The 27,784-nt window shown below is 46.6% G+C and overlaps 2 protein-coding genes across 8 annotated transcripts; one reads left to right on the forward strand and one right to left on the reverse strand.

The window, feature by feature from the left end:
• Positions 1–1,196: 1,196 nt before the first annotated feature.
• LOC124310806 (obscurin-like) lies at positions 1,197–22,202 on the reverse strand. 6 transcript variants are annotated; one of them, XM_046774807.1, is made up of 35 exons: positions 21,773–22,202; positions 20,403–20,455; positions 20,188–20,339; positions 19,252–19,346; positions 18,614–18,919; positions 18,374–18,544; positions 18,228–18,297; positions 18,053–18,148; positions 14,946–15,038; positions 14,718–14,882; positions 13,663–13,800; positions 13,417–13,585; positions 12,983–13,345; positions 12,642–12,803; positions 12,137–12,521; positions 11,889–12,070; positions 11,343–11,819; positions 10,788–11,268; positions 10,617–10,723; positions 10,193–10,552; positions 9,839–10,120; positions 9,667–9,775; positions 9,422–9,594; positions 9,228–9,348; positions 9,000–9,159; positions 8,817–8,938; positions 6,277–8,755; positions 5,921–6,205; positions 5,496–5,855; positions 4,411–5,430; positions 4,074–4,340; positions 2,262–4,009; positions 2,059–2,184; positions 1,894–1,999; positions 1,197–1,815 (listed from the first exon to the last, which is right to left on the reverse strand). In XM_046774807.1, exons 2-35 carry the CDS (start codon positions 20,434–20,436, stop codon positions 1,687–1,689), a joined length of 11,493 nt encoding a protein of 3,830 aa, XP_046630763.1. In that variant the 5' UTR covers positions 20,437–20,455; positions 21,773–22,202; the 3' UTR covers positions 1,197–1,686. The 6 variants fall into 6 exon arrangements, with proteins under 6 accessions (XP_046630763.1, XP_046630764.1, XP_046630765.1 ...); XM_046774808.1 differs by lacking the exon at positions 12,642–12,803; XM_046774809.1 differs by lacking the exons at positions 18,053–18,148; positions 18,228–18,297; positions 18,374–18,544; positions 18,614–18,919; positions 19,252–19,346 and having other exon boundaries at positions 21,773–22,199.
• A 700-nt stretch (positions 22,203–22,902) lies between these two features.
• LOC124310892 lies at positions 22,903–27,194 on the forward strand. Of its 2 annotated transcripts, XM_046775022.1 has the most exons (11): positions 22,903–23,455; positions 23,518–23,619; positions 23,686–24,225; positions 24,289–24,369; positions 24,430–24,921; positions 24,987–25,112; positions 25,181–25,606; positions 25,673–26,116; positions 26,316–26,649; positions 26,723–26,913; positions 26,980–27,194. In XM_046775022.1, exons 1-10 carry the CDS (start codon positions 23,182–23,184, stop codon positions 26,874–26,876), a joined length of 2,973 nt encoding a protein of 990 aa, XP_046630978.1. In that variant the 5' UTR covers positions 22,903–23,181; the 3' UTR covers positions 26,877–26,913; positions 26,980–27,194. The 2 variants fall into 2 exon arrangements, with proteins under 2 accessions (XP_046630978.1, XP_046630977.1); XM_046775021.1 differs by having other exon boundaries at positions 26,723–27,194.
• Positions 27,195–27,784: the final 590 nt, after the last annotated feature.

The following is a 27,784-nucleotide window of genomic DNA, read 5'->3' on the forward strand; positions in this document are numbered from 1 at the left end:
TCTTTTGTATATGTATGCACCTAGAATTAGATTTAAATAAGGTGTTTTGCTGGAATCTAAGGGCGTTGTTTTACTCCCGTACTCTATAACATGCCCTATCTAACATGCCCTATTTTTCTTACGGGTGACGTTTTTCTAGTGACGCCGTTAATATTATCGCCGTTCTAGTGTCGGCCCTGAAATTACTGCCGTTCTAGCGTCGCCGTTCTAGTGTCGCCGTTCTAGTGTCGGCCCAACTGCCGTTCTAGTGTCGGCCCGGCTGCCGTTCTAGTGTCGCCGTTCTAGCGTCGCCGTTCTAGCGTCGCGTTCTAATGTCGCCGTTCTAGTGTCGGCCCTGTTGCCGTTCTAGTGTCGCCGTTCTAGCGTCGCCGTTCTAGTGTCGGCCCTGTTGCCGTTCTAGTGTCGCCGTTCAAGCGTCGCGTTCCAGTGTCGGGGTTGATAAGTTCTAGTGTCGGCCCTAAAATCTTGAAGTTCTAGTGCCGCGTTCTAGTGACGCGTTAAAAAAGTTGTAGTTCTAGTGTCGCGTTCTAGTGTCGGATTCTTAAAGTTCTAGTGGTAATACGTTCTAGTGTCGCTATGCCGCCAAGACGGAGACAAGATGGAAGACAACACACCACTTGTCAACGACATCAAGAAAAAAATGCTAATTGATTGCCTTCTCAGTTCAGCTTGCAGTACTTGATTACCTTTTCAAATTTCTTCTTTTAATCTCATTTGTCTTGCAATATAGTAGAGTTAGAGAACCTCTTCAGAACAAGGCAGCGATCACGTGCACGTAGTGCAATGAAGAAGCTCAGACTTTACCAGGCTGTTAATAAAACAATACAAACTCAATTAAGGAACAGTCTTTAACATGTAACCTGTAAATTAAACAAAAGGCACACACAAAATTATAATTCAATAATCAATAACCTTAAAGAATAAAACAGGAATTACCATTTACGAAAATAGTCAGGAAAGAAAGTCCCCCGCCATGAGCCAATGGCTAAGGTAACCATCTCGGACAGAGCCTCGAAGAAAAAGAACTATCGGATGAGATGTCGTCTGCTTATATCGGCAATTTGATGACCCCCCCCCCACTTCCCTGGCTGAACAGTTAAATCCCTAAACACACTGAAATATTTAGCCACCTAGTGACAGTCCTTAGCATCAGCTATCGAGTGCATTATGAAGTGCTATTCTAATAATTTTTACAATTTGTTTTCACTTGTTATATATTTTTCAATCATCTTTCATCTGTATCTCCCATAAATAATAAATTTCCAACAATTTTAATTAATAATACCAATTCAGGGGCGCTCTTCCAATTGGTCACCAGTTTCTAATAGGAGTAATAGAATCCTCAAGCAGAGTCTGTCACCGTTTTCCCACTTTGTTTTACAGTTATTGCTGAGTAGGATAGTAAGTAGTTTTTGACCAAGTCAAATTGATAAATGGTAAACACAGTTTTTCTTTCTTATTTTGGTAGGCCAAAACAAGAAAGTCTAGTACATAATCACTGCTTTTGATATGAAAATTGTTTTAACGACAAAACTTTGCCAAAAACCGTGACCAGAAAGTTGTGAAAACTACCGTTACATATCATAATGTGACACGAGCGTGAAAACAAAAAATATTGATATTGAAAATCAGATTTGAAACGCCTTTTGCTTGACAATCGTCGCTGTTGATCTGTTGTTGTTGTTTTCAGTACGTTGTAAAGATGTCCGTCTCGCAGCTGGTGGATCGACCAAAGCCCAGCCCGAATGAAGAAAGAAGCTCTTCGCATTTCGTGGATTGCTGACTCCTTTGTTGGTGATACTCATCCGAATATGCCTATGATAAGATACGGTACAAAAGAAACCATTACAGGAAGTCCAACTCAAACAGATCGTCTAAAGAATCGAAATCTACTTTGAGTCTGTTGCCGAGGAAAGAAGCCCGTTCACGTTTCTTGAGCATGTGTTCACTGGGCTGGAACCAGCGGTGCTCTAGGCATTCCTCTGTTGTTGGTCGCTTGCTGTGAACCCAATAAAAATAATGAGAAATTCAAGAGATATTTAACTAAATATGAAATACTTCGGCGCCCGTTTGAAGACCAACATGATGAAACGAGTAGCTTCCATGCTTATCTCCTTGTAAAGAGGTTCGAATCGGAAACGGACGTACGTAATATTTTGCTGTGTTTCTTCATCGTTCTCGCCGCTATAATTTAAAAAATAGCCAAATGATGAACATTATTTAACGAACTGAAATAATATGGGAGGGAAAAAAACCAGTACCTGAATGGCGACACGCCCGATAGGAGGACGTAAGTGAGGACGCCAAGGGACCAGATGTCGCTCTGCGGGAAAGCCGGCTCCTCGTTCAGGATCTCTGGCGCCGTGAAGTGTAGGTAGGAGCGGTCAGCAGGGGCCATTGTGCCGCCCAGCTTGGAGGTGAGTTGGGCGCAGCCGAAATCGCACAGTTTGACGTCGATGCTGCGGGCCGACATGAGTAAGACGTTGTCCGGCTGCAGGTCGAGATGACTCAAACCGCGCCAGTGGAGGTACTGGAGTCCATCCAGCACTTGCGAGATGATGGATGCCACCATATTTTCCGTGTACTCGTGACGCTGCGATAGACAAGTCAGAACGTCGACGCCTTGCAACTTTTCCAAGACGGACACCAGGAACTCGCCACTTTCGTAGGCCTGGTGAAGTGAGACGATGCGTTCATGACAGAGGCCACGCAAGATGTTCATCTCTTGCAGACTGTCTCCGTCTTTCTTGACGATTTTGGCGGCGTACATCCGGTTGCCTTCCTTGTCGGCGCATTTGGCGATGAGTGAAAATCGGCCTCGGTTGATTTCGGCAATGAATTTCAAGTCGTCGGTGGGCGGGCTGGTTTTGACGGGTTTCCTCATTTCTTCCATTTCCACCGTGTAGTCGGTGGCGGCAGAAGCGTCGATGGATCCAGTGCCGTCCAGGAACAGCTGCTGGCCAGATTCGGTCAACTGTTGCAGATACTTCATAGCTCTTGTGACGGACACGCGCGGACTTCCCGGCTCCTTGGTACTCACCGACTGAGTCCCGATGCTCCTATCGCTCCATCCGAACTTGTTGCGAGCCGCCAGCCGGAACTGGTAGTCGGTGTTGGGGCTGAGGTTGCGCACCAGGAAGAATTCGTGGTCTATGTTATCGGCCACATCAGTCCATTCGTTGGCTGTCGCTTCCTTCTGCTGCAAACTGTAGCAGATGACGGTCGAATTGCCGTCCTGCCTGGGCACTTTCCAGCGCAGGAGGATCTCGGTGTCGGAGATGTCAGTGGCTTCCGGACTGTCGGGTTCCATCGGGATATCTCCCATGACCAAACGGGCCTTCGCGACGGTCTGGCCCACCTTGTTTCTAGCCACGGCCTTGTAAATTCCGCAATCGTAATCGTGGGCCGGATCGAATTTCAAGATCGAAACGCCCGTATCGGCGCTATGGCTGATTGTAATCCGATGATCCGGCAGGATGAGTTGGTCACCCTTGAACCACTGGACGGACGGTTGGGGCTCACCGACGGCCAAGCAAGAGAACTGGACCGATTGCTTGTCCACCATGGCCACCGTTCTGGGTTTCTCGCGCATGAAAGGGACGTGGCCGTTCCTCTTCACCTCCAACATGGCGTCGGCTTCAGTGTGAGCTTCGTCACGGACGCCCAGCTCGTTTTTGAGCCTACGATTCGGGTGGTAGTACTGCAACGGGCCGGTGTCGTTGGCGTAGCGGAACTGGCGGCGGGCGCGACGAGCCTCGTCATCAATTTGCTCATCCATAAGATCCGTGAAACGACGACGTTCGTAAATCATCGGCAAGGCGTAGTCGTTGTCTTGCATCCGCATAGCGAATGAAGAGCTCCTGTTTCCGGCCACCTTCATGTACTGACGCAGGCGGACTGGGAAGTCGACATCGCGCAGCTGAAGCAAATAAGTATCCGGGCCGTACTGGTAGTGGCTCTCGCTTGACGCCACACCACCGCCAATTTCCGGATGCTCGAAACTCTTCATCTAAATTGTTAATGCAAAAACAATCAGATTCATCCGCCATTCCTTCCATTCAATAACTCTGTACCTCAGTTTTGATGGATGTACGACGGGGTTCAGGTGTCTGTCTCGGCGTGTACTCCTCGCCCGGCGGGTAGACCATGCAGGACGGATGCGTGAATGCGCCGCTAAGTGGGCGGCGACGGTACCAAGTGCGGCAGGACGCGTTGCCGTACCAATCGCGATAGTGGCGCTCGTAGTAGGTCTTGAGTCGCTCCGTCGGGATCGAATAGGCCGAGGGTCCGTCGGTCGCAAAACGACGATCCGCTTGTTTCAGCCAAGGATGTTTCAGCGCCTGTTTCAACACATCCAGACCAATTCATTCGCAAATGGACAAATTTTGTAAAATTTAATGTAAAACGTACCTCCTCGAGAGTGAGACGGCCATCGGCTTTGAAGACGAGCAATTTCGTCACGAAATCAGTGGCCTCGCTGGAGATGTTGCTAAAGGCTTCCGGATCAAAGTTGATCTGGCCGGCTTGAACACGGCGGAGAGTATCTCGGTCGGTTTCTCCCCTGAAAGGCGAAATACCAGAGAGGAACAAGTAGGTAATGACACCGACGGACCACATGTCGGCCGGGAAACCGACTCCTTCGCCGTTAGCAGTCTCTGGAGCCACAAATTCAGGCATTCCGTAATCGAGAGACGCCAATTTGTTGGAGTAGATGCGACGGGCCAGTCCAAAGTCTCCGATCTTGAGCTCATCGCCATCGGGGCGCGTTAGGAAAAGGTCTCCGGGCGTCAATCCCAGATGAGCGATTCCGTGACTGTGCATATGACCAAGTCCTTCCAACACTTGGCGGATGTAGTAGGCGATGTCGCTTTCGGTGATGTGCGGTCGTCGAGTGACAGCATCCACCAAGTCACCGCCGCCGGCCAATTCAGAGACGAGCGTCAGCGAATCTTTGGTCTCGTAGGCGTCGATGAGACGGACCAGTCGTTGGTGACTCAACTGGTTCATGATGTCCAATTCGCCCGTCATGCGAGACCGCAGTTCTGGTCCAGTTCCGGTCATGATTTTCGCCGCCAAACTGCGACCAGTGGATCGCTCCACGCTGTGGTACGTCACTCCCTGCGTGCCACGGCCCAGCTCGTCTCCCAGGTCGTAATAATCGCCAAAGATGCGGTTGTTGTCCACCTGTTTGGCCTTGACGTTTCGTCCCCTGTGATAGGTGCGGTAGGCGAACTCGTCCTCGTTGTCCTCCACGTGAATCATGGCTGACGCCGAAACAGCTCCGGCCGGATTACGAGCCACAACCGAGTAGAGTCCCTCGTCCTTGCTGATAACGTCGTCGATGACCAAAATGTACGTGTCGGGTATTATGTGCTGCATCTTGATGCGGCTGGATGGGGCCACTGGGAGCCAATCCTTGTACCACTTGACCTGAAAGTCGAAACAATTTCAATACGGAGACGGAAGGATAAATTTTTAAATCAACATCAAACTACCTCGCATTCTGGATAGCCAGTGATGCGACATTGGAGCCGGCCGGGTTTGCGGGTGACGAAGATGTTCTCTTCCGGCCGGACGATGAAGCGCGGATGTTCGGCTACTTCCAGTTTAATTTGCTGCCTGGCCTCACCAAACGGATTGGTGGCAACCGCCTCGTACATGCCGGCATCTCTGTCCAGCATGCGGTTAACAAACAGCGTCAGCTGGCCGTTGCGCAGATAAGAGAAGTCGTAACGGCCGCCCATTTCGATTGGCTCGTCGTTGAAGAAGAATTTGACGGTCGGTTTCGGGTAGCCGTAAACGTACCAGAAGAGCGAAGCGCTTTGGTTCTTGATTCCGTATTGGGCGTCCGTATCCTGTACATTACAAATCAAATCAATGAACTTTTTTATGTATTCAAAATTTAATGCGTTAACTTTACCTGGCGCAAAAAGCGAGGGGCGTGAGTGTATCCGTCGTGAGGAGGACGATCAAGATCAAAGTCTTTGGGGAAGTAGCAGGAACTATCGGGATTGTAGGTGACGCCCGGTTCGAGGAATCGCTGACGAGCAATGGGCTCGAGCGAGAGCTTGTCTCGGCTGGTTGAATTGTAGGGTGAAGGATCCGATACTCCGTACTGATTCTCCACGCGAATGCGGAATCGGTAATCGCGGTACGGATCCAAACTGCGGATGTCACAGCTACATCCTTTGATTCCCGAACGAACCTGATTAAAAAAAAAAAAAAAAAAAAACGTGAAATGAATGAACTTTCATTTCGTAATTGATCTGAAATTACCTTTTGCCAGTCGCCATCTGGGCTTTCGCACATTTCCACGTGATAAGTGACGGGAATGCGCGGACCAATGGGCACCGAAGGCTTCCAGGAGAGGGTCAGGTAGCGATCGTGGATCAAATGGATGATGGGGCGATCCGGCAGAGGCACAGGAGCGCCGGTGTTGCGGAATTTGTCGAAATCGGCGTACTGATCGCCGACCGGCTTTTTGGGTCGGCTGTCGAGAGTATCGAAACTCAATTCGGCCGAGCATGTCGCTTCGCCCGAACGGTTAAACGCCCGCAACGAATATTCGCCGACATCCGCTTCCTCCACGAATTTGATGGTCAAGCGGAGAAGGCCATTGCCCTCTTTTTCCATTTTCATCCGTCCGCCAGCCGTCAACTTCTGTCCGTTGCGGAACCATTCGTGCTCGGGCTCGGGAAATCCGGAAGCGCAGGCCGTAAACTTGGCCGTCATTCCTTCGTAGACTTCGCAATCTCCGATGCGTTTCAAGAAATGAGGAGCTTCCTCCTTTTCCTTCTTCTCAATCTTGTCCACCACTTCCAGTTGGGCCTCGCAACGGTCCTCACCTTCCGCATTGGTTAGGATGCAGGCATAGCGACCGGCCCGATCGGGAGCGCAGTCGCGAACGAACAAAACGCACATATCTCCGTCTCGTTTGATCTTGTACTTTTCCGACTCGGCAATTTCATCTCCGTTGAAAGTCCAGGCGACGGTTGGTTTGGGCAGACCGCTGATTTTGGCCATGAACTTGCAGTCGTAGCCGGGCAACTGCTGCAGGTCCGAGAATCTTTGCACGAACGAAGGAGCAGAGAAGATCTTCTTAACGGTGACTTTGGCCTTAGACTCGGCCGTGCCCAGCTCGTTGGACACGCTGATTTCGTATTCGCCCTCGTCAATCTTCTTGTCCGCTTTTTCAACTTCCAACGTGATTTTGTCGCCGTCGATGGTCACCAGGCAACGGGAATCGTCAACCAGTTCGCCATTGAGAGACCAGAAGACGTCAGGGATCGGATTACCGCCAATGACGGCCGACAATTTCAGAGGCGATCCTTCGTCGACGACAGTGTCACGCGGTCCGGTTAGAACGGACGCAGCTGCTTCCGGTCCATCTGATTTGCGAGGACGGATATCCATTTTGGCCGACGATTTAGCCTCGCCGAAACTGTTGCGGGCGCAGGCAGTGTACTCTCCGGCATCGGATGGATCGGCAGACGTAAGGCTCAGACGAACCGTGCCGTCAGGTTCGGGTTTCTTGCTGGCGTCTCCGGCAAAGTGTTTTAGTTTCTTGCCATCCTTCATCCATGTGATGGCCGGGTAAGGGAAGCCTCTACATTTAGCCTCCATCCGGACGGGGAAGCCTTCAGTTCCCTTAACGGCGAATAGAGGTGAGACAAACAATGGCGCAGAGGGAGCTGGCTGGATCTCAACGGCCGTTTCGCATTCGCTTTCACCCAAATCGTTCACCACCAACAGACTGTACTTGCCGGCATCTTCCAGTTTGGCGCATTCAATCTCCAAAGTGACGGTGCCATCCGGCAGATGAGACAAGATTGCGTTGCTGCTGCCAGGGCGAATAGGTCGGCCGTCCTTCATCCACTTGACTTCGGGTTTGGGGTGACCAGAAACGCGGGCCGTCAATTTCAACGGCTCGTTTTCCACGGCCGTCACTGCATCCGGAAGAGCTTCGTCGATTGTGCCCTTCTTGGGTTTCTTCTTGACATCAACGGCCGTCTCGCTGCTAACTTCGCCAGTCGGGTTCACAGCCACCATCTTGTACTGGCCGGAATCTCTGCCAGAATCGGCTGAAGCGATTTCCAACTCGGCAGTTCCATCCGGTAGCAAAGTGATGGTCATCCGCTCGTCGGGAATGAGCTCCTTGCCATCCTTGTACCATTTGACTTCCGGCAAAGGACTTCCGCCCACTTTCAATGACAGTTTCAGTGGCTCGCCTTCGTTTACTTTAGTGGCTACTGGCAGTTTGTTGCCCAGGAGAGCTGCTGGTTCACTGGTCAGTGTCAATTCAGCCGCCGCCGAATTTTCTCCAACGGCGCTAGTGGCCTTGGCCGTGTACTCGGCGTAATCCGTTTCCTGGACATCTGAAATGGTGAGACTGAACGTTCCGTCGTCGGCGCTCTCCATTTTGAATCGCTCCGATTCAACAATGACTTCGTCGGCCTTTTGCCACGAAATAGTGGGCAAAGGTATGCCCTGGACGCAGCCTTCGAACTTGGCCGTTTGCCCAGCTTTGGCGTAACAGCTCTTGGGTTTCGTGGAGAAAGTGGGAGCCTCCGAGTGGACAGAGAGTTTAATTTCGCCAGTCGTTTCACCCTCCTTGTTGGTGGCCACAAAACTGTAAACGCCTTCATCTTCGGCCACAGTCTCCTGGATGCTCAACTTGTAAACGTTGGAACCTTCCTCGCAGGTGATGCTGATGCGTTCGCTTGTCGTCGACTTGATCTGGATGCCGTCCTTCAACCTGTGCAGGAAAAAGTGGCGTGATAATGAAGAAAATTGCGTGAAATTTTTCTTAAAATTACCATTTGACTTTGGATTTGGGATGAGCGGTGACTTTGACTTCGATGTTGGTCTCCTCGTAATATTCAACTTTGACTTCGGGTTCGTGACTCAGTTCAGGTTTCATCACGATCGTCAGCGAAGCCTGTAACACATAAAAGATGGTCAAACAGTTTATTAAGACAATTCGAGAAATGGAATCATACGCTGGACTCGTCGAAGCCGTGCTCGTTGGTCGCTTTGACGGTGTAGTGGCCAGCGTGAGACTCGTGGGCTACTGGCAACACCAAAGTGTAGGCGTTCTCCACCTCATCTTTAGAGATGGTGTAGTCCTTGTTGTCAACCAACGCCTCGCCATCCTTGAACCTGACGATATGAGTTCATTTTTAATATTGTGACAACGAAACAACAAAAACAAAATCTGGTTAAACTACCATTCAACTTCAGGATTGGGTTGTCCACGAATGCGGACTTTCAACTCCATCTGTTGGCCTTTGCTGACGGTAGTGTCGCTCAATCCCTGCAAGATCTTGGGAACACGCAGCTCGGCCAGGGCTGCCGTTCGAACAGGCATAGAATTTCCTTCGTTATTATGTGCACAAGTTGTACAATATAAACTAGACGTTACATTTAACGGTGACGGAAGTGTTCTTGGTTTCCTCTCCCAACCGATTGGTCAATTTGATGGCGTAGTTTCCGGCGTCTGTCATGGCTGCCTTGTTGATTTTCAAAGTATAAGTGTCGGTCGTCTCACTGATTTCAATACGTTCGCTATTGACCAGCGTTTCGTTGTTCAGCGTCCTGCAATAATCAAGAAAAACAATTTAAGAAAGAAACCAATCGAGTTATTCATCAAGGTATAATCATACGCACCATTGAGCTTGCGGTTTAGGTTGGCCACTGGCACGAACTTCGAAAACAATCTCTTCCTCCTCGTAAACCTCCTTAACAGTCAAGTTGTCCGAGATGATCTTGGGTTTGGCTGCAAAAATAACATTTCGTCAATTGGTGAAATCAAATATTCTGCTGTTGATTCTTTGCTTACAGTCGACACTTAGGCAGCAAGAGGCGCTGATTTGGCCCAGGGCATTGGCAAATTTGACACCGTAAAGACCTTGATCTTGGGTGGTGCACTTGTTCAACGTCAACGTGTAAGTCGAGTCGGCATCCTTGTTGAATTTGATGCGAGCATCGGCCGCCACCTCAACACCCTCCTTAGTCCAGGTGACAGTGGGTTCGGGCAGTCCAGTGCATTTGATTTTCAGCGTGGCATTCTTGCCCTCTTCGATGCAAATGTCTTTCAATGGCTCCTCAACTTTGGGAGGATCTGAACGAAACAAAACAAGAAATTATTTAAATGTCAAATAAACAAAACAATCTTTTAAAAATTTGTAATTACATTGAACGGAGAGGACTGCGCTGGTCTTGGCCGTGCCCAGGGCGTTGATGACCTGGGCCGTATATTTGCCCGACAATTCGGATTTGACCTCCTTCAAAATGAGGGAGTAAGTTCCTGTTGCGGGATCATCGTCGCGTGAAAATTCGTTGCGCTCCTCCGTGATCTCCATTTCGTCGATGAACCATTTGATTTTGGGTTCAGGGTAGGCGTTGGCTTTCAGGACGAAAGTCACATCCTTCTCGCCCGCTTTGGCTTCCACATCCTTGAGCGATTGCGTGATTTCGGGCTTGCAGCGCACCTTCAAGTCGGAAGTGTTTTCCTTGGCGCCGTGAGTGTTGGTTATGACGCAAGAGTATTTGCCTATGTCATAAGGTAAAGATGTAAGGAAAAGAAAGAAGAAAAAGCTTAACAGGAAATTGCATACCCGAATCACCGCGTTTGATTCCATTGACGGTCAGGGAGTGAACATTTCCGTCCTGTTTGATGATGACGGCATCTCTGTCGTTCTTCACCTGCTTGCCATCCTTGACCCTATCCAGATAAAACCATTTAAAAACTGGGAAAAGAATTAGTTTTTTAGTAGTTTTTGATTTACCATTTGACTTCTGGCATTGGGTTTCCCTCCACTTGCACCTGGAAGGTGATGGATTCGCTTTCGTCCACTTCGTAGGTCTTGAGCAACTGCTTGATGAATGCGGGCGGAGCGTTGGCCACCATTTGCCAAAAGTCGGACATTTGTCCGAGCGAGTTGGAAGCGACGACGGAGTAGGAGCCGCTGTCTTCGATCGTCACTTTCTCGATGAATAGAGAGAAAACGTCCTCCGACTCTTTGACGATTTTGATGCGCTCAGATTCGATGATCATCTGGCCGTCCTTGTACCATTTAAGTTCGGGGGTGGGCGATCCTTCGACTTCCACCGACATTTTGAAGGGCTCCTCCGTCATGCAGGCCATGTCTTGCATCTTCTTCCTGAACTTGGGCGGAGCTTTGACCAACAGACGGCCTTCGGTTGTCGCTTCGCCGAGGTCGTTGGTGGCCGTCACTTTGTAGAGACCAGCGTCGCTGTGGTCGACATCTAGTGGGTGAATAAACACATTCCATGAGAATAATGAAATGACATTAGAGTCAAATGAATTGTTTTGTTTTTACTTTTGATGATGAGAGCAATCGTCTCCTCATCCTCAAAGAGGAAGCGGAAACGACCTCCGGCCGTGACTACATCCCCGTTGCTCTTTGTCCAGACCATTTTAGGTTTAGGGAATCCCTTGAATTTAAGTTCCAGCATGGCGGATCCACCGCAGCTGACCTCAGTGTCCGCCAGGTCCATGGTGATTGTAGGAGCTTCAGGCTCACGCAGTAAATGGTGCACGGCTCCTTGAACGGTCAATTCAGCGCTGCAGGAGATTTTGCCGCTGCTGGTGGCCGCCACGCAAGTGTAGAGTCCAGCGTCTTCCGGTTTGACGTGTTGGAAAACCAATGCCAAAGTGTCGGCTTCGTCCTCGTAAGTGACTTTGAATCGCTCCTCGGGATCGTAAGCGGCGCCGTCCTTGTACCACTGGAACTCGGGTTTCTCACCGGGGGCCAAAAGACCCTGGTTGGCCAGCAGACTGAAAACTTCGTTTTCAGCTGTCAAAGAAAACAATGAATGAATGAATTGGTTATTAAAACGATATTATAAGATGAATACGATCCTACTGGTAACGGTGACTTTGGCCGTTGAAGTGGCTTCGCCGAAACGGTTGAGGGCCTTGCACGTATACTCGCCGGCATCGGACTCGGTCACTTGACAGATGACCAGCTCGAAAAATCCGGTGGCCGCTTGATCGTTGATGACTTTGATCCGATCGGATTCCACCACTTTCTTGCCATCCTTTTTACTGTAGCCAATGAAACGAAATTTAGCGATGAACTTGTTTAAGTTGTAAGATATCAAAAGGAATTACAATTCGACATTCGGGATGGGATCGCCTTTGACTTTGATCATGAAGCGGACAGAAGTTCCCTCGATCAGTTCCGTGTCGTGCAATACGACAAGGAAGACGGGGCACTTTTGCTGGGCCATTTTCTCGCGCTCGTCGGGAGTCAGGACTTGGACGACCAAAGAAGCCGAGCAAGTGGCCGATCCGTCCTCGTTGGAGGCCACGACGGTGTAGAGTCCACTGTCGTCCAGTCGGCAGTTCATCATTTGCAGACTGTGCTTCCGGCCTTTGGACGTGGTCACGATGCGGTCGGCAAAACGATCGTCCAGCGGCTTGTTGTTACGCAGCCAAGTCACCTGGGCAGGAGCGTCGGCTTCTAGGGCGCAGTCAAACGTCGCTTTCTCACCGGCTGAATATTAAGTGGACGTCATTAATTAAATCGATCGCATTGGAATAAATTATTTAATAACAAAAAAATAAAGACGAAGCTCTCGTTAAGGGATAGTTAGCTGATTAGACAGAAACTTACGTTCGCAAAAGTTTCCGTGAATGGTGCGAGAGAAACGGGGTCGACCGGGCAGCGGCTCGGCCGCCATTTCAGGTATAGGTTCGGCCATCGAAGCGAAGAGAGTGGCGTCGCTTGCGTCGCTTGGGGGATCACTTTCACGAAGCGAACCCAACGATTGATATTCTTTTTTGTTTTAAAACGAAAATGATTTTGTGTGTTAAATAAATGAAATGCCATCGCGAACCAAAAAGATTAGATCCAGCAATTAGCAATTCGAGTATTTTTGGGCGTGGTGAAAAAACGATAACAAACAATTAGCATAAAATAAAGGTGACTTGCTCTTATTGACATTCGTATCTTACCGGATAAAGAAGCCTGTGATGCCGAGCGGATGCTGGCGCTGCCCCTTTTGATTGAATCGACAGAATCGGATCGCTGAAGATCGATTTCGCCCGGAGGAGCTTTTTCGGTGATGGGCGATTGCAGAGGGATCGTCTGCGGGACTGAATGTGCAACTCCTTTCAAGTGAATGAGGTCCTTGATCTTTTTGGCGATCTGAGCGGAATCCTGTTGTCCCGCTGGGTCGGATGGTGCAGCAGTTACCGGTTTCAACTGCGTCGGTTTCGTTTGAACTGGAGGTGGAACGACAGGGTCGTCGGCTTCGTTGTCAGTTTCTCCCGGACCGTCAACTTGCAAATCGTCTTCGGCGTGTTCCTGTAAGGCGACTGAAAATCATTCACATAAAATTTAGTCAAACCAAAATTTTAAGAAAATCAAATCAAAAAGAATAACTGACTAGCGTGAGCGGCGTAGTTGCGTATTTCAATCAGCCAATCGTCGTGAATGGATCGATCCGTGCAGCGTAAATTGAGCGGGTAGCGGACGAAACGCGGATCCGAATGGATCAAATCAAAACTGCAGGAATCTCCTTCTTCTTGGCGAACTTTGACCTCAACGTCTGGCAACTATTTTGAATACAAAAAGCGAATCTTAAAGAATTGTTGAATTCGTTTACATTTAGCATTTACAATTATGTCTTTACCCTGATGATATCCTTGAGGAGGAAAAGGTTTCGATCGTCGGTGACTCGTCTCACCTTCGTCACCAAAATGCGAGCCTTGAAGAGAAACAGGTAACGTTCTCTGGCCCGTCCACGACTGTCTGTCACCGTCCACCAGCTCTGAATGAATTCAAATTCCAGTTGATGAAGATGATGTTGAAATGAACTAGAGAAAACCCCGGCCCTGAGAGTTCGGACGATGAGAGATGCGGGGCCCGACAAGAGCACCAATCATCCGACTACTCACTAATTCACGCTTGGGTCGGCGATTCTAAATTTAGCCGTGACCTAATGCGAAGCGACGAGAATCCAATTTTTCGTGGGAGAGGGCATTTAGAAGAAAACAAAACAAAACAAAAAAACAACCAGGATAGTACACGATGGCAGACGTTGGAGTCACCCAGTCTATCGGCTGCATGTCGTTCACGCTCCCACGTACGAAAAAGAAACAAAACATTGACGGGTGTGAGGAAAAGTAAGAAGAAAAAAAAGTTAAATAGCTGCAGCTGTTTTTCGCTGTGGGATGACGCGTTATTGCGGTGCAAAGAGTCGCTATGAATAACCTGCTTGTCTAATCGTCGCCGCTACACGAACGATCGGGATTTCAAGTGGCCGCTCATCAATCGACGGAGGGAAAGATTAGCAACTCTCTCCTGGATTTAAACTGGATGGCCAAATCAACTGCGCCAAAAGTTAAGAAAGAGGATTCAACACGCAGCAGCTCGAACGAGGGTCCGGTTAGAAGGAGAAATGACGTCATCCCTTTTCACGGTCGACTTTCAGGAGGGGAGAAAACAAACGGAAGCAACTGCGAAATAGACTTTGGTCACTTTTGAAAAGAAAAAATCCTGTGCGAGTTTCTATATTCCCCGTCCCGCGTGTGTGTTTTATAAATAAACGCCGGGCACACACCTGGAGCGAGTGGAAGGAAAACGGACGGAAAAACATCCGTTAGGAAATTCTAATCGAATCCGTACGTTCAGCGTTATTTTAATTATTCATCATGTCACAAGTCAGACAGCAAAATGATGACTTACGTGTCGTAAAAGTCGTCCTAACTTGTGGATGTTGCCCTTGTATCCGGATAGGTTCTCGATGAATTTCGAATCAGTCAGCCGCTGGGGCAAGGCCAGCATAAACTCGTGAGCCTTTTGCAAATCCTTTGTGTCCTCGCGCAGTTCTCGCGAATGCGTTATCAGATCCTTTTGAAGAAACAAATGCAAATTGGTAAGAGACATCCAAGACGATTGTTGTTTGTTTCTTACCTGGAGGAGAACCTGGAAGTCGTTGATGCGCTGAATGGGCAACTTGAGGTATTCGCCCAATCGTTTGTTGTCGCCGATCCGGTGACTGTATTCCTGAATGACCAAAATGAACATTTTAACGATTAAAAATTTAGATCCTTGATATTTTGCGGACGACATTGCATAACAAATGGTCTCGACTTTTTGGTGGTTTTTTGGCAAGAAAACAAAAAGGACGAGACTCGGGAGTAGGGTCGAATACCACCGATGGCATAGGAAATAGAAAAACTGCAGATTTTGCGGATGTTGCTGGGCCAACTTCCAAACATCATCGCATTTTAACTGTTTAATTCTCTGAAAACGAAATTAGGAAATTTGAGAGCCGCAACAGCGAAACTTCAAAGGAACAAATCTGAGTCAGCAGATTTCTGACGGACCGGGAAAAAAAACCAGTTTATCGACGAGGTTTTCTCAGGATTTAAAAAAAAAGGGAAAATAATCAAATTCCGACAAATTGGAAAATATTTCAGAAAATCGTGCGATATAATTATTTTTCTATCCATAACTGCTCATCTCCATTTGCCTCTTCTAGTGTACACAGGCAGTATAAGTATATTCTTGCCCGTTTCTCCTTCTATTCTTAGTCCGTGGCTACACTGGACGGCCGAGCTGCTCAGCTCAGCTGTGTGGTCTCCCCCCTCGTAACGTCCCTTATAACCACCCACTTCTTTTTTTCCTTTTCTTTTCTACACCGCTCTTATTTCTGCCTTCCAGAAATTATGAACAAATCTAAGCCCTTTGTCAACCTCTAAACAGTTAGTGTCGTGGACAATCTCGGTCTACAAGATAATTCCAGGCGGCCACAGGCATTCCAGCACAGGCCATTGTATACCTGTTGGATTTCCAAACTCTCCCCCTAACAACCCAGTCGCTGTTGTTGTTGTTGTCAAGCCGACCGTATTAATCCACAAAGTTGAAATCAACACGGAAATGATTAATCCAAGTGGAGTGGCACTATTGAGTCGGATGGATTGCACAAAAGGAAAAATTGATTTTACGGGGGAGTGAAATAACCTGGGCACTGCTCTCACTTTCTTATCGTCAACGAACTGACGTAAACGGACCTTGATTGGCTTTCGTTGTTGTTGTGATCTTCGGTTGGCTGAGTGGGAGCCGTGGGGGCAATCGAAAGTGGATCCTGACCGAGACCTGGAACCGTTACGACTAGACGGACGAACTCGCTAACATCCACACACCAAGAGCGCCACAAACAACCAAGGAAGTGCTGCTGCTAGTAGCCACACACTGGATATCTTTCAGTTAGTCAGTCTGCCAACTCTGCTGAATGGATATGCATCCGGGGGCTGCCGGCCCAACCGCCAAGGAGGAGGCGGGAATCGACAACACTTTTTAGCTCCCAAACATTCAAAGGTGACGATATAGTACGATGGCAAAAATATGATTACCCGGTAACACTTTGTAGATCGCCGTGCGTGCGGATGAATCGTTTTTGCTCCTCTGCTAAATTCCAGTTAAGAGAGAACCGATAGCTTGTTGCTGCAAGCCCCCTGATGTTGCTGGCCCTGCAATTCCTGGCTCTCTATCTATGCGTCGTCCCGCTGCTCCTGCAACGTTGTCGTGTCTAAATCAGGCAACGTGCCTTACGTGTTCCATTTATGTCGACCGATCCACCGGCTAAATTTAGATCCATCGGCCGTCCCAACTCTCTCCCTACCACCGTCTGTCTCCCTCTCATTCCCACTTGGACTTCCACACTGGCCGGCCATATCTTTCCGTCCTATGTACAGATCGTAAAACTGAGTGGAATTAAATTATGACGACAAGATCTCGCATAATGTGGAAAGCGGCCAACGAATGGGCGAGGAAAGAAGTTGAGCGGCCACTGTCATAGACGTTAACTTGAAAAACATATAATTTGTAGATTTTATATTATGCCACTTTTGTGCGGTTGCTGAGTCCAGTGCCAACAAACGACAGCGAAGGCCGAAGACTAGAGTAAAGGAGAAACAAAAGTCCTGAGCTATATAGGAAGTACGGAGAGGTGTTTTGGCAGCCAGAGGTCTTTGACTCGTTTTGATGGAAAATCTTGGCTTTCATTCCGCAATGAATTATTGGACGGGCATAAGCTAAGATTCCTAATACGCTGGCTCAATGCCCTCCTGCTCCGACTTCCTCATTACACCTACTACTATCTACCACGTACGTCAGACGGCTGGAGAGTGACATTTGCCTAACAAGAAAAGGTGCTGAGAAAGAACGAGTGGCAAACGGTTTAAGCCTTACGGAGCCGAAAAGTCGATTCCGTCATCGACGCCGTTCACCGCCCCCAACATAAACGAACGTGAAAAGGCCGGCGCACATTTTCCCGTTTAGTGCCGCCGACCGGATTTCCCTTTCTCTTTTTGTTTCTCCTTTGAATGGCTATTCATCCGCTTTCTCTTTCCCAGCAGCATTCCCCTCACTGCAAACGGGCGCGTGCTAAATATAGCCCTTTGACTAACACACTTGAATTACGCATCTTTTTGAACGTCGAATTACGATCGACAAAAAAGTCCATTCAATCGTGGCACGGCCAAAAGTCCATAGGTGGTGCGACTCTCGTACAGTATCTGGCATTCCTTTTGATAGTAAACAGGATCATTAGTCAGCCGGGCTTCTAAACGAGAGTGATCCATGAAACGAATAACTGGAGGATTTTAAAGCCCCAAACGGAATGACGGATGACGTCCTTCCTCGTCACGCCAACGCAAAAAAAAAAAACCCACAAGGAGAGATCATTGATCTTGTTCATTTTCGGCAGGGCCGCATCACTGATGTACTACGTATCCGAGTCGTATATAGTGGATGATTTGTGACGCCTCCCGGAGCATCCAGCCAGTTGCATCCAGCCGCTGGTGGAAGGGCGAGAAAGAGGCCTTGACACGTCATGGCTGACTGTGCGGTTGATGAAACACGCAACCATCACCTTGTTAACCTTATTTTTCTTTTTTTTTTTAAGTAAAAGCTAGGAATAGGATTGCAGACACTGACTGGACTGGTCGAAAATAGTTTCCCCTCTCCCGACATCAAATAAAGACGGACAGAATTTCCAAAACACAGCAACTCACCTCGAAAAATTCCCTCAGGTGTTTGTCTTCACGTAAAAGTTCCTGCGATTTGGGCTCGTCGCCATAATATTGGGCGTGTTTGTCGAAATCCCGCTCCTGGTCATGTCAATTGACAAGTTAATTTTTCCCAAAACAATGATTATTAACTTATTATTAACTAAACCTCTAAACTTACCAATCGAAGAAACGTTCTGCCCAGCCTTTGGGGCTCGTTTGCGTAATATTTCAGGCCTTCCAGGAGAACACTAAATATTAATCATCCACACGTTATTGAATCATCAAGAAATGGAATAAAATTTAAAAAAAGGATTTAAACGAAACCTCTTGTGAAACTCTTGAATTTGTTTGAATGGACCGAAAAGGGTATCTCGCTGGTCGCTGACTTTCCTCGGAGTGGACGGATGATCCATCTGGCGGTAGTAGACGTTGACTACGTGTTCCATATCGGTCACGAATTCCTCCTCCGTTTCCACCAGCTCCTTGACGACGGCCCTGTACGACAAGCCAAAAAAGATTAGCCAACACCTGCCATTGTCAAATTGTCAATTGCTCGTCATGTACTCTCGTTTGGCAACAGGATCGAAGGTGACCAGTTGGCGGCCTGAACGAGTCCGCCTATATCCCCGTTGTTTGCTGGTCTCGGCTTCTTCGTCCGTCGAAGATTTGATCTTTTTGACGCTCCCTTCCACCTGGACGTCGCTCTGCTGGCTGGATTCGATTCCGGCCTCTTCTCCTTGATTGCCGTCCCTTTGACGCGATTCAGAACGCCTTTTGCGCTGCGGACGAACGGCCATCCTGTGCTTGGCTGCGCTGTTGTCCAGCAAAGCGGTGGTTCCTTCATCCTCGTCAATTCCCAAATCCAAGTGGCTGATCCAATGCAAAAGTAAAAAAATTAGTAAACGGGGCTGAAAATGAAAAACATACAGACAAAATAACGAAAAATGTCCCCGGCTGATTTGATTCGACTTTAATTTAATCATTCCGTTTCGTTCATGAAATGAAAGTCAGCGCTACTTATAGCCAACTTGTTTCGTCACGCCTGGCATTGCTTTCAAATAAATGATTTGTTGATTTTCCAATTTCTATTAGTTTTCGGCTGGAAGCCAATAAACCATTCTGCCAAGTATAACTTTCACGCTAGACGGAAATCTCTGCCGTGGATCATTTTGAAAGTCAAGGTCGGATCAGAGAAATCTCACCTGGAGACGTATTGAGTGTTGGTCGTAGCCTGGGAAATGCTGGTGCTGCTGCTGCCCGTGAACTGCTCCTGTAGCGATGCGTAAATTTCGGCCAACTGTTTACGAACGGAAACGGAATTAAATTGCGAGCAATAACATTTCGGGGCAAATTAACAGCATCTATTATGTCAACCAAAATAGAAACGGTTGTCATTAGCGAAAGCGAACGATATTCTACCGCGCTACTTTCGTCGTCGAATTTCCATTTCGGATGAACAATTTGAGAATTATATGCCAGTGTTATTCTTCTTCGACATCCATACCAGCCCAGAGTGCTGTCATTTTGGCTTACTTCCAGTTGTTGTAGTTTACCACCTGCTCTGCCAGGGTCATCCGGCGCAGTGCATTTGGGTTTGGAACTAGGCAGTCTCATTATTCCCGCTCGGTTTCAAATGTTCTTTTTCATCCATCCAGTTCAGTTCACGTCAAACCAAAAGACTAAACAAAGTCTGTCTCGGCTTGTGCTGGCCGGGATTTGGCCAGACACCTGATCTTCGTCCAACCGCAAATTCGGGTGAACGTCATCCACGCGGTAGTAGTCAATCAATGTCTGTGCGTGATTGCACGCAGGGGAATATTTAGGTGACGCCTATCCGATTTGCATGGCATTCATCGCGTGTTGAATTGCGTAATGATACTGAGACACGGTCCCAACAACGTGAAAAAGAGACGGAATTTCTGGCGTGAGTTTTGGCGTCTGCAAAGTGGGCGGTCAATTAAGACAGGACGTGTCAGTCACTCACTCGCCCACTTAATGATCAGGGATGTCAATTCACTTCCGAGACAACTCATTTCCGCTGGATTGAATAAGTTAATCCAACTAATGAAAAACCTTCGCGTGAGCCAGCGAATGTAATAACTCAACGAATGGAAAAAAGGGACACGTCGATCACTCACGTTCTGTCCTTCGGCGGTGGCAGTCGAATAAGAAGCCGAGCTGGAAGTCACGGATGTCCGGACGGATGAAGATGACGACATTTGCTGATGTTGTTCATCGCTGCTCATCGATTGACTCATGCTGCTCGTCTTTTGTTTCAACTCACTGACCACTGAATTGCAAAGAATCAAAACGATTTCAATCAAATTACTTTTGAAAAAGGTAATTAACTTACTGCTGGACAGGAGGGCATTCTGTCTTCCGGCCATGGTTTATTCTCCCCAGCACCTAAGAGACCAGCAATTAACCAGATTAGATCATTTTCTCTATTCACTTGAACCGTTTCAAGCCAATGATATAATAAGGGAAAATAATAAGACATTAATGGTGGCGTGAAAGTGCGGGTCCCGAAGGTTACGTGACGTGACCCGGCGCTAGGTGGCAGCAGGTGCACATTTTCGTGCGTCCGCTTGCCGTGAAAGCTCCGAGATGCCAATGCTGGGCGTGGTCTACCGTGCGTAGAGACACAGTCATGTCCATATATACGGAAGGAGGTGGCGGTGATGTAATAATGTCATTGGCCAGGGGCTTGCTCTCGTCATTTATTATTATCGTGCCGATTGAGAAATGGGCGCCTATTGAAAATGCGGGGACGACGTCCAGGATACATCAAACAATACTACGAGAGAGCTTGGGATAAACAGGAGAGAACGGCCTGTGTCTAATACAGCTGATCCCTGGCTAAAAAACTGGGCTAATTATAGCGCTGCGATGATTCTGATCAAATATAGACAAATACATGTCCCATGCACACTACCACTACTAGACTGCGTATAGGTATATACATCAGAGAGCGAACGGGTTCGTTCTTCCTGGTTCTTTGCAGTTCTTAATCAATCATGGAGCCCAGTGAGTATCAGCGCGGAGAGTCCAAAACAAAAGAATGTTGCTCCCTCGCTCCTGTCCACTAATAGTTGGAACTAAATTGGCTCTCTGCCGAGGCTTATGAACTTTACTATTATAAGGACTAGTGCCCCCCTTTCTTTTCCCCCGCATATCGTATAGTAGAGTTGGAGCTATTCTGTGGTGGCCACTTCTTCGCGGCGCAGACTATAATAACCGACTATAGCCAAGCCAACGATATGATTATTATTATTAGGATTTTGATACATCAACCTCTTTCGACGTGCCAGCCAAACAGGGAATATAACTTATTACAAAAGGCGACGTTTGTGAAGCCGGAAAACAAACAAACAATCAACTTGGAAGAAAGACAAACGATGTCCAATGTGAGATTGTTGTACTACGGCCCTGATGTTCCGTGTGTGTTAGTTTCACGGTTTCAAAATTGTTTCCAGCTGACGAATGGCCTTTTCGGCGTCTGTGTCTAATATCGACGGGCAGAGGAAACGCTGCGCCGAGAACTAAAAATGGATACCGGCGCCACAGAGTTCCCTCCCGTATATGCCCATTGACTGACTCCACACTATTATACAAGCCCAATCCTCTACTGCTCCGTTTCAACTGTGTCAAATGTCTCGTCGGGGTCTGCTGTTCTCACCACCAAATGTCAAATAAAAATTGAAGGTCAACGTGATAAATTACCTTGTGTCTGGTTTAAATTGATGATGGTGTTTGCTCGGTTGAATTCGCCTCGTCGTAGTTCAGCAGAATCCTAAAAGGCGAGGGGTGGTCCAAGTTATTGGTCCATCACGTCGGTCGGTCTTGTGGATGTTATTATTTCACTCAAGTTGGACGCACTATGAATTTTGCAGGGCCTTTTTAAAAGGGCCAACAACACTGTATCTAGCGCAATCACGGCACAAAAGTGTGCAAACAGTTTCCAACGTCGGTAGTCGTTGAACTGAAATTGGCTCCTTGGTGAAAAGTTGAAACACCAACACGACGACGACGTCCTGCGCCAAAAAAGATAGTAGATCTTCTTTCTTTTGCTTCAACGACGGCTCGAGTGTGGCTCATGCTCCACCAGCCAAACAACACACAACAACACCAGCAGCACCACTACACCACACAGCACATACAGTAGTAGTAGTAGTATAGACGAGTCAAGTCAGCCTGTTGCTCACAAACATCTATAGTAGAGCCAAGGCCTCGATCCCGGCCGGCTGATCCCGACCGTACCTACAACATTTCTAACGTATTTATATGTGCTGCGTGCTGTTTCCCGGAAGAAGACGCCAAACAATTTCTTTTTTAAAAATGTTTAAAATCTCGTCACGCAAGTGAGAGAAAAAACAAAAGTGTTTTTCTTTTTCTTTCTTCTTTTTGATCTCATTTTTCTTCTCCGAGATTTTATTTTGTCTTTAAATGGATGGGGTGGGTGGGAAGGTTGGGCGAAGAGATTTGTTCGACCATCACTGAAGAAATAGAGAGAGACCCCCGGAAGAGATGTTGTTAGTGGCCTATGCCACTAAATAGAATGTCGAGAAGAAAGCCAAGCACAGTCCATTCTATTTCCGTCTGCACCGTAAACCTTTTTGGTTTTTTGTTTCTTCCGACTTCTCCCGCCATGCTGCCAACAGCACAAAAAACCAAGCTGACACATTCCTCATTTTCATTACCTTTTTCGTTTTAATTGGATGTTACTTTTTTTTTTTTTTTTGAAAATTATTCCATGAATTTCACTGATGATATTCGCTAATGTAAGATGTTTTCAACGAATAATAAACATGTTTTCGTCTGCACTTTTTATTCTTTCCACGAGGGACGCACGCGAGATATTGTCACATGGCAACGTCTTCATGCTAACAGCTGAGACTTGAAAAAGCTGAAAAATTAACCACGTTTTTCGAAAACTCTGCTTTCTTTTAAACAACACCTGATTCCGAGTTTCCGACTTCTTTATAATTTCATTCACAATTCCCTTTCTTTATGAAAGAAGTATCAATTTCAATTATAATTTTATTACTCAAAGCACAGACTAAGAGTGCTCAAAGTAAACCTTGAAACATCAACGAGTTGCAGTCGATCAGATTTCGCTCTGGTTTGACGAGATGGTGAGCGTTATCGGGAAAGAAATGGTTCCATATAATGGTAATCTTCACAATGACAATTCGTCATCACAAAGCAGCACTTCGTCCATTGTCATCGAATCGAGCAGTCCAACTGTAGAAGATTCAAATGCTGTTGCCAGGTTGAGTGACTTCAACAATTCCAGCGATTCAGAACTTTCTTTTGCACATGAAATGCGTGCACATGAATTTGTGAATAAACCCAAAAAACTGGCTTTGCTTCCATCATCTGAAGGTTTACTGTCTTCGCTAGAAGGTATGATCTAATCTCTTTGCAGTGGTTCACAATTCATATAAATGTCACATTTTCCCCCATAGACATTGAAGTTGGTTCTGGGACCCTTGATTCTGCAAGCATCAAAGAAATTTTGACAGACCACAAGTGCTACCCACCCCAACATGCACATGGAGATCCTGAACGTTAGCTTTACATTTTATAAGTTGTGATGTCTTTCAGTTCTTTACTGGAATTTTACGTTTTTACAGATATCCCAGCAACACGGGAAAAACTAAATTATTTCCTCAAGGCCTTTCAACTCAAACTTGAAAAGTACAAAAAACTGAGCAACTGCATAGTCCCGGATTCTCTTAGTGACATTCCACTAGCCAGTAGCTATGAAGCATTCATCAAAGCTTATTGGCCTGGCGCCATGAGTTGTTGCAAGAAACTTTTCAATACCCCACAAAAGTACAGTGATCACTATTACAAGTATCATGCGCCACAATTAAAAATTCCATCGCCACCTCTCAATCTGAGTTGTGTCTCAGCTATGGCACCTGAAGTAGGAATGAATGAAGTTGAAATATTGAGCAAAACCCCATCTGCCTCCTCATCTTCAACTGCTCAGTTGGTGATTGGTGATCAATCAGACAGCAGCAGTGATATTGTTTCCCTTTCAGGTGAAACAAGCTATAAAAGAGTCGCCACCTCTCAATCCGCCACAAACTTTCAACAAACGATCGCTTCACAAAAACCTTCCTCAAACGACAATCAAAATCTAGTTGAGCGGAAACGAAAGACATTAAGTAAGAGAAAACTTTTTTATTTCATTTCAGAAAATTTCATTTAAAAACTAATCTTTCTATCAGGTCCAACATCTCGACCTGGTCCTTTGAGTCACAAACAAGTCAAACTTAATCAGACTATAGCTAATATTGAATCATCATTAGGTATTAATTATATTCGTTTTCTTTTTAACCAATACTGTACTAATTTTAATCGCACCTTAGATTCAGGAGATGAGAAAACCACTAATCGACCGAAACGCGCTCGTAAGAGATTCAATAGTCAGAATGCTCTTGATAACCAAAGTGAAGAACAGATGGAAGAACTCGAACGTGATCAGATGAAATATGAGCCCCAACACTTACCGGGTGCGCCAGAAAACTTTGTAGCTAACGTTGAACGCCTGAAATATTTTAGCGAAGTACTGGCTCTCAAGTTGAGCAAGTATGGGCATATGAACATGCCGCGGCAAACCCCGTCGTCCTCTCACATTCCACTGGCCCTCAGTTTGGCCGGTTTCATGCAGTACTACTGGCCGGGAAAAGTCATTTGTTGTGGACTGATGCGAGAAAATTGTCAGTTGTTGGAGAAGCACATAACCCGATCTCATCGGCCGCCCAAACCTGGCCCCAATATGTCTGTTGTCATGTCTCAAGTGGACAAGAATGCCTTCGACGATGAAACAACAGATATGGACGTACACCAAACTAAAATAAGTAAGTGAGATTAGACACTAATCGGTTTATATTATGTGGTACTAAACGGGGTAAAAAATTCGCAGCGAACTTTCTACAAACCAAAGTAGCTAAAAATGAGACATCGGATAAACCTAGTTTGAAAAGTCCTCCTGGTTTTCAAGCGGATCAGCACAAATATCCTCCACAGCACAAGCCAGGAGAACCGGAAGGTAGTTTATTGCTATTCATGTCTTATGTAACAATTTGATCAAACATTTCACTCTTTTGCTCTAAACAGATTTCTGTGCCAACCAAGAAAGTATCGACTATTTCATTGAAATTTTGACTATCAAAAGAGAAAAGTACGCTCAAATGGCACCTATTAAAGAGAAACCTTTGAGCAGCAACTGGAAGGATTTCGTTTTGCATTATTGGCCGGGAATGATGGATTGCTGTGACCATGTCTTTGCTTCATGCAAAGACTATCAATCACACTTTTCGAGCTCTCATTTACCCCCGAAGAAGATGCCACGTTTGAAAGTAATCGATGCGTCTGACATTCCCACTAAAGTTCCTGCACCACAAAACGAAACTGTCACTGCAACTTTTACGAATACTGCTGCACTTGGCGTTTCTTCTGTTTCACCTCGTACTAGTCGATCTTCTCCTCGTAATCAGCGAGTAACTGACCGACTCTCCCTTGAACCAACTCCTTCTCGCAACGGTACAAAAAAAAAATTGAAACATTTTTGAATTAAAATGCACTGTCAATTCCACTTTTCTTTTACAGAAACGTACAGTCAGTCACTGTCTCTTTTATCGACCCCATCTCATTTGCTTATGATCAACTCAATCTTTGATGAAGCCCGTCAATTGAAGTCGCGGACTGGGCAAGTAATGAGCATGTCGGCTTTGCTACCCCTGCTTGAACGCTTACTGGAACTGGTGGCTTCCATCGCGAATCGAATCCGTGGAACGATGGAAGTGGAATCCATTTCTCAAGCCACGGAGTGCTTGGATTATGTGTGGACCGCTTCCAAGATGGCGATCCTCCGTTGGGAAGATTTGAAAGGTCGATCGAATTGCGATACTTTTCTCAACGCTGTTCAGTTTGCCTACGGAACCCTTCCGGTGTTTACCAGCTGGGAGCAGAGAAAACATTTGGAGATGCTAGAGAATGTCGTTTTACTGAGTCTTAACACGGTCAAGAATTGGCAGCCTCCACCATCCAGCCGTGAGTCGGCTTCATTATTCATAAAACATCACTAGATTGACTTGCCCTACTACCCATACTACGTTGAATGCTACCCATTTTAGTTCCCTTTTTTTAAGAATTTGGACGAAAGAAAGATATTTCAGACTTAATAAACTTTATAATATTCTTTCAATTTTTCATTCGAATTTTCTTTTTGATTTCGATTTGGGACCTGAAGCCGAAGCTAAATTGACCTCTCGTCAACAGTCCAGCGTTCGCCGCCGTTCGTCCAAGCCGCCCAGGATGGCAGATTTAACATTATTGACGAATGGAGATCCATCTGAGGACAAAGTGGAGATGCCAGCAAAGAATTCAGCAGCAGCCGCAGCAACATCGACCTCCGACGCGCCTGTCGATACCGGCAAAGATGGGAAGAAGAAGATTTCAAATGCGGTCTTGGACTTTTGCCGTCTGGTCAACATCTCGACGTGGCAAAACACGAAAGCTCGGAGCTTGACCGGCTACAAGGACGACAATGGAGAATATAACGCAGTGTATCGTTATGGAATTGGGTACGAAGTGATCGATGTTAGTTTCAGTGATTGATGACCCTCATTTAATTCAAAAATGTTTTATCCGTTTCAGAAAAGCCATCAATCTTTATTGCCCGCCCGATGTGACACATCTCAAATGCTGCGGAAAAGTGTTCAAACTCTCTGATCTTAAAACGCACGTGTCTCAAAAACACGAGGCTTATGGACAATCGAATCGAACGGAGCCATCAATTTCGCCCGCGTGAATGATTTTTCGTTCGTTTGCCTGCCAACCATCCATTGGTAAGAAAACGATATTATTCAGCTCGAACAAAAGAGACTTTCGGCGACAAATTCCGTTATTAACAGGCGGTCCATTGCGGGTCCTGTCGTTGTGCACGTATTATTTACAAATACTCAATTCAAAATTATTTCAAGTCTCAAAAAAGCAATTCATTATTGTGATCTCGTTTTTGGTTCCACATTTTTAAATTGAGCCATTGTATTTGTAGCTTTCCCACATTCCGTTTGAACTGATCAAGACCAAGTAGATGTAGTTTGGTAAAATAAACGTTTCCGAGAGACTCGTGCTATTGTGATTCTTATCGCCATTTTGATAAGAGTCTCAATTTTAGCTTTCGTCCAAGTACTATGGGCTTTTAGTTTAAAAAAAAGGGAGCTCGTTTATTATTGAACGGGTCGCCACACCCTTGAGGGACCGGTCGTAATCATGATCATAATCCTATTCACAGCGGCCAACGTTGCCCCTTTGCTTTTGTGTTCCTTTGTTTCTCTATCTAGAGCGGAACTCTGGGGTAGCTCTAAAATAATATTTAAAAAAAAACCCTTAACAACAAACGAATTGTGATTCAAGTTGTGCCTTTTTTGTGTTTGAAGCTGGTTACAATGGAAAACGATCAACTGAAGACGTCCTTGAAATTCTAGGTCTTTCGTCTGACGTCCAACTCGAAAAAGACTAGCTAAATTCTCTTTGGCTTTGTGTTAATTAGACCGGGGGGCGAACAAACTCGAAGAACACGAAAATCGGGCGTGTCCATTTCACGGTGACGTAGAAAGGGGCTGAGGCCTATCCGTCCCCTTTGTGGTAGTCTATACTCTTTTATCCGTAAAGTCTAACTTGGTTTTGAAAAATTTTATTATCAAATGGATGGCT

This window comes from Daphnia pulicaria, chromosome 8 (assembly GCF_021234035.1).
Source record: "Daphnia pulicaria isolate SC F1-1A chromosome 8, SC_F0-13Bv2, whole genome shotgun sequence".
NCBI lineage: Eukaryota > Metazoa > Arthropoda > Branchiopoda > Diplostraca > Daphniidae > Daphnia > Daphnia pulicaria.

Bases quoted from the DNA above. Each gene is read 5' to 3' on its own strand.
- LOC124310892 (XM_046775021.1), top strand. From the start codon at position 23,182: ATGGTGAGCGTTATCGGGAAAGAAATGGTTCCATATAATGGTAATCTT. The intron at 25,113-25,180 runs GTAGTTTATTGC...TGCTCTAAACAG, and splicing joins CAAGCCAGGAGAACCGGAAG to ATTTCTGTGCCAACCAAGAA. The intron at 26,650-26,722 runs GTACGAAGTGAT...TATCCGTTTCAG, and splicing joins GTGTATCGTTATGGAATTGG to AAAAGCCATCAATCTTTATT.
- LOC124310806 (XM_046774807.1), bottom strand. From the start codon at position 20,436: ATGGCCGGAAGACAGAATGCCCTCCTGTCCAGCA. The intron at 9,595-9,666 runs GTGCGTATGATT...TGATTATTGCAG, and splicing joins CCTAAACCGCAAGCTCAATG to GACGCTGAACAACGAAACGC. The intron at 8,756-8,816 runs GTAATTTTAAGA...TTTCCTGCACAG, and splicing joins CCCAAATCCAAAGTCAAATG to GTTGAAGGACGGCATCCAGA.